We start from the raw sequence: 6,224 nt of genomic DNA, 5'->3' as shown, positions 1-6,224 counted from the left end.
TTCGTAAAGTTCCTTCAACTTCCGCGATCCTGAATGCGTGCCTGAGAGTTTGGGGGCAGACCCTGCAATTGGTCTAAATTGCTCGGTAGAAGGGTTTAAATTGGCACCTGGGACAAGTTGAATTGCCGGGACAGGCCCTTGAATTGGCCTGACAGGGATATGAATTGGCCTGGCAGGGACATTCCGACAGTCAGAATTAGCCTGACAGGGATACGAATTAGCCTGGCGGGAGATTCCGACAGTCAGAATTAGGCTGACAGGGTGTCGAATTGGCCTGGCAGGGACATTCGGACAGTCAGAATTAGCGTGTTCAGGGTGTCGAATTAGGGAAGCACGGGAATTGTGCGACCGGGGCAGTCAAAAGAATTGCTCTGCCCGACAGTGTGTCCTACCCTCTATCCGGACATAACCCTGAGAAGGTGCCGTACAACAAGACCATAAGTGGGTTCAACCCTGCACAAACAAAACCCCATGCCTTGTATTCATCATCGCACAAAAAAATTTACACAAGACAGGAGGTACATATGGCAACTTTCCTGTTGCTAAACATTCTCTGTACTACTACGGAAGATTGATCCACATGTAATCTCACTGTTCACCACTTCTCCCATAACAGCATTCACCCTACTATTCACCACTTATCCTTGCCTACCATTATGAACCACTGTGCTCTTTAGATGCCTTTGTCCTCTGAAGCGATATCGACAACTTCCTCGGCAACGGACGCTCCAAGTCTTATCCCAACCTGCCAAACACCATTTCCGACCTCCAATGCCTGACACCTTGCATCGACAGGAGGTGAAACGGTTGGCAAACAAGCCGGAAAATGCAAGCACAGCGACGACAGTTTCCGCGTCCCCGCCTTGACTACAGGTAGCTGCCATGTACACCGGCACTTGCTCAACTCATAATCCATAGTTTTCTATATTTCAACGGTACGTTACGACCAGACATCTCTCTTTGCCATAATGCCTGAACATTTAGTACATTTTAACATTTTTACATAAAACCACACGCTACGCGTAAGGTCGGCTTGCCCAAAGGAGGAATTGTCCTAGTCTGTAGTGGGTGCCTTTGAGGGTGCTGCAGTCTATGTTGTGATGAGATGATAGATTGTACGAGCACAGTGCAATTATGGCTGCGTCCCCAAGCCATGGGGACCTCTGCCGTTGGGGAGAGCCCTTTGTACCGAGGCTCTCTCCCCTTGGGGAGCCTGAGAATCTCCCCAAACGATTTTCCCTGAGGGAGCATTTCGCCGTGGCTGAAGCGCCCTCACCGGACGCGCCCGACCAGTTAGGGAAGGTCCAGGAGTGACTCGCGCCGCCTAGCCCCATCGATTTCCCGCAATACCGGCGACCTTCCCGACGGCCCAGCACCATACCAGTTTGTACGGCATATACTACCCAACCGTACAGGAAAGCAATGCTTCAAACGAAATTTCCCATTGCATGAGGTATACAATTACTAAGCGAAATTGGCTTCGTTGGTTAGGTGAATACAAACAATAGCTTTGCCTCACCAACTTCACTCGATCATGAAGGTCGAGGACCCATTAAGAAGAGCATTGCCAAAGCAAACAGGAATAAAAGGCGACGGGTTACAGAAAAGCAGCTTTAAAATGCCCAGCCCCCGAGCCTTCCAACAAACGTAGCTGTCACAAGTGCCAAGGCGCAACAGGAGCCTGTGAACATTGATAACGACGCGGCCTATGAGGTCGAAGATTTTGATCTGATTCACCATGAAGACGCTGACGACGCGGAAGCATCGGAAGATGCTGACGGTTTCAGCGCAGCCGCGGAGGACCCAGAACCAGAGCTCGGACCAGAGTCCGCGTTAACACACGCTGTGCGGGAAGCGTACATGCGTGACTTTGCAGCAGCCGCGGAAAGCCGGACTTGCTTTCTGAGCAGCAGCGCTGGCATACTTCGCAGCCTGGCGGGAAGCAGACCTGAGGCGTGCCCCCGGTGCGCCGTGCGCTCCCCGGACGGGGAGCGGATCTGGACCTGCCCTGTGACCATCATCACTTGGGAGTGACCCATATGCGTACATGTCCCTGTGTGTTGGTGAACGCCATGTCGGGCGTTTCATAACATGCGTCCCACAGAGTTCAACTGCCTACCTGACGCTAAGGCTGGGTGGGACCTCCACCTCCAGCGAAACGGCCAGCATGTTCTCCGGTGGCACCAGTCGCTCTTGCAGCTGTTCGACCTTGTGTCATTCAGGAGCAGGTACCTGAGTGCGGACGCGTTCTGCTCTGCACTTCTTGACACCTGGGAGCAAAATGGCATCCATTGTCCAGTTTCCGTTTCGGCAACCACTCGAACTGTACACGGACTGCGAGGGTGTCGTGGATGACTACCCGGAGGGCACACTTAGCACCTGGCCCCGTGGAGCTCTGAATGGATGCCCTTGTTGTGGGGACACTCTCAGGTGCAGCAGTGCAGTGAGTGCCGCGGCCGCAGCCGCCCCAGCCCCTGTTACAGGTGCCGCAGCGCCAGGGGTCGTGGAAGAAGCAGCAGCAGTGGAGGGGCCGGAGCCTGGACTGGAGCGCAGAGGTGGCGGCAGGCAGCCCTGCCGCCACTGAGGGCAATCCCGTTCCCCCAGTCCCGTCAGCCGGCGCAGCAGCCCTGGGAACCATGGCAGCAGCGGTGTCCGCGTGCGCCGCAGTGCTAGGGACGGCAGTGCTCGCGTCGACTGACTGGCTGCTTCGGGACACCTGCAGCCCCGAAGCCGCAGGGCCCGGCCCCACGAGCTTGCACTCGGTACATTTCGATGCCTGCTAAGTGTTTGCAGCTTTTCCCGTGGTTGCACAAACAATTCTTACTACAAAAGACTGCTCTGTATTAGTTCGCGATTCGCAGTCAGTTAATGGAACAATGCGTTTGTACGCTACGAAAGCTACGTATGATACAACGTGAACACGGCAGTCATTGGATAACTCACCAGGTATTATCATCAATAATAGTAGCAACCCAAGAACAAGGACAGTCGCGCTCAGCGCTGCAAATGATATTGGATTCTTTCGCCGTTCTAGGTCGAGCAACCGAGTATGTTGCATCGGTTTATGCCGTTGCGTGTTTGCTGCCAGAGCTCCTTGAACTGCATATAGGCCAGTTATAGGCCAGTTGATGCAGGAGTTACGCAGTCGATTTGATGACGATTGGGAGAGTGAGCGACTAGAAATGGATCCTAGGACATTTGTTTCCGACGACAAACAACCAGGGGTGAAAATGTGCCGGTACAAGCAGTGGATGGGGTTGCCTAAGCACTGCACTGGATATATTTCGCCGAAGCAACATGTCACGCTGATGCGGTTCAGGATGTGTATGTGGCCGCTTGCAGTGAATCGTCCTCATGGCAGGGAAAGATCAGCGCGGTGGTGTCGTTGCTACCGCTCATTATTGCGCTCGCCAATGATCGGCCAAAAATTTATAATAGTAGTAGTTGCTGTTAGTTCTTTTTGAAAAGCTGTAACTCTTAGGTAAAAAATGATTCTTCCTTTATTTCTAACTCTAAAAAGGTAACCTCTTAGGTAAAAAATGATACTGCCGTACAGTCTCTATAGGGAAGAAGGCCAATGATGCCCTACAGTCTCTATAGGGAAGAAGGCCAATGATGCCGTACATTCCCTATAGGGAAGAAGGCCAATGATGCCGTACAGTCTCTATAGGGAAGAAGGCCAATGAACAAGGCCCTCAAGTCGTACGGCCAAAAGGGAAATCTATCCGTCGCTGGCTCTACCTGCCAGCAATGTTCTTAAGTATATGACAGCAAGTTTAAGCATATTGATCTTTCGCCTTGTAGCGTGCTTGATGCTGTGTGGTAAAGCACTGTGTTCCGCGTCTGCGTCCATTTTGCCTGCCAAAAGTGGTGAACCAACTTAATCAAATGCAAATTTACAATGCCATAAAAACGAAAATGTAGGTAGTGCTGTTACGCACTTTTCGGCGGCGGCAAGATTTCGCACGGCATCATCGCACGACCGATCTGCGTCGCTGTTCAGCCAGTATTTAGCCCAGTACATAAATAGCAAATACTTTGTATTACATATGACTTCTTCTTTTAACAAATTGTAAGATTAGTTTGGCTTCCTTTCCTTCGCCGTTATCGTTGTGATAGACTGATCCTTGAGTCAATACCTTCATTAAAGCCTTGGACTGCTAGTGAATATGAAGCTAGTAAATGTTGTCACTGTCGGTACAATCGCTGACGTTCAGCATTGTGGTCATGCTCGCCATGACCACGACACACTATGACGACGGGTGACTGCGTTAAGTCCGCGTTAGATCGCGTTAGTTCGCGTAACGGTGCGAATCTTAGCGTTAGGTGCGAATGAGCATGTTTTTGTAACGCAAAGAGCTAACGCACGACGGCTATGAAAATGCGGAAATCGGCCCTCCTTGCTAAAACTTTTAAATTTTATAATTTTCAGATTGTAAATGTTCATTTGGAAATAAACTTGCGTCGTTTTGGTCGACTTGAGCAATTCATGCGTGCGTATGTTGAAACGCGAAGCATACGCGCATGTGTAGCAAGGCGATACGCATGCGATTCCATATTGCGATTCGTGCGTGTGGGGAGACAATGCGTAAAGCAATACGCGTCCAATCGCACATCAAACGCATACAGTCCGCAAGGCTATTCGCATGCGAATACATGTTGCGTTTCATGTGTATGAAGGCTGATTGCGTAAAGCTTAACGCGGCCTAACACACACCAAACGCACACATGTCGCAACGCGATTCGCATGCAGACAAATGTTGCGTTTCAAGCGTATGAAGGCTCGTTGCGTCAAGTTTACTGCGGCCTAACACACCAAACACACACCAAACACACGCGATTTACTTTGATTAATCGCATGACATAACAATTCACATGCGATGTTTTATGTGTTGGTCGCATACTCAGTTCGGTAACCTTCACGCAGTCTCATGAGAGAATAACATGCTTGGCAGCACTCAGGGGGCCCTTCCGCAAACGAGATCGCATCAGGCGCAGCCTTACATCGCACAACGATTCATCATACCATCAATAGATGCCAGAAAGGTGGCGGGACATATGCCACATGCGAACGCGCACGCAATTAGACCCCCGCTGGCTGTGAGGCAGTTGCGGGGACATGCCTGGGAGGCTGAAAGGGCTTCCGGACGCATAAATCGCATCAGGCACTGTCTTACACCGTGCCAACGATGTATGACGCCATCAACTATTTGCCGAAATGTGACGGGGAAGGCTGCTGGGGAATGGAGCATCCAACATAACATTAACTAGTTGTTAGGAAGGCGGCGGGGAAAGGAGCATCCAACACGCAATTAACCCCCCGCCGTGAGATGTGTCGGTGGCTGTGAGGCAGTTGTGGGGACATGCCTGGGAGGCTGAAAGGGCATAAATCGCATCAGGAGCCATCGTACGCCGCAACAACGATGCATCATACCATCAACTAGTTGCCAGAAAGGTGGCGGGGAACGCGGCTTGATCAGTCATGCGCGCTAGGCAACCATCATGGGGAAGGGATGTAAGGGTGTCCTCCTCTCGGATGGGTCGAACTACTCCCAGTGGCTCGGCGACTTAGGCGATTTCTTTGCAACATCCAAGTTGAAGACTACATCAACACCCGTCGCCTCCGGGCCGCAACGCCCAAGACGCCCTGGAGGAGGACGCACAGGCGCTCGGCTACCTGCATCTGTCCTGTGAACTGCCCATCAAGCAGTTGCTCAGGAATTGCCAGACCATTCTCGCCGCCATGCAGCTCTTACAGCAACAATTGCGTTCTGCATCCCAGGCCCGGCTGAGCCTGTTGGAGCCGCAGAAACAGCTGAGCATGCGCGATGGGAAGACGACCACTGACTTCGTTCAGCAGGCAGAGCAGCTCCGTAGCAATATAATCGTGGCCGGCGGCCAGTGGGACGAGAGCACGATGCACCACGCCATTCTCCGTGGCCTGCCTCCGCAGTGCATCATCACCGTCGAGTTGACGATGTATCAGCCCAACTTAACGACCCCACAGCTCGTGCTCATGCTGCGTGAGAAGGAGAACAACCCTAAGACCTAAGCAAGCAAGACAAGCCTGGTGGGAGCTGTCGGCCCTGGCCGTGCTGCCAGTGGAATCGGCAGCGCCGCCGGTGCTGCAGGCGCCGTGGGGGCCGGCGACACCTGCCACTACTGCGGACAGCCTGGTCACTACGTTCGCGAGTGTCCCGTTAAGCAGGCGGACGAGTCCGTCG

The 6,224-nt window shown here is 52.4% G+C and overlaps 1 protein-coding gene across 1 annotated transcript; it reads left to right on the top strand.

Moving 5' to 3' along the window:
• Positions 1–1,134: 1,134 nt before the first annotated feature.
• On the top strand, positions 1,135–2,783 carry VOLCADRAFT_87411 (uncharacterized protein; the record flags this gene model as incomplete). Its single annotated transcript, XM_002947201.1, has 4 exons — positions 1,135–1,168; positions 1,652–1,964; positions 2,278–2,443; positions 2,484–2,783. The coding sequence occupies 4 exons, from the start codon at positions 1,135–1,137 to the stop codon at positions 2,781–2,783; spliced, it is 813 nt and encodes a 270-aa protein (XP_002947247.1).
• Between the last annotated feature and the right edge of the window lie 3,441 nt (positions 2,784–6,224).

This window comes from Volvox carteri, assembly GCF_000143455.1.
Source record: "Volvox carteri f. nagariensis unplaced genomic scaffold VOLCAscaffold_5, whole genome shotgun sequence".
NCBI lineage: Eukaryota > Viridiplantae > Chlorophyta > Chlorophyceae > Chlamydomonadales > Volvocaceae > Volvox > Volvox carteri.
The sequence above is the reverse complement of the archived record's forward strand: the minus strand, read 5'-3'. Positions and strand labels throughout refer to the sequence as shown.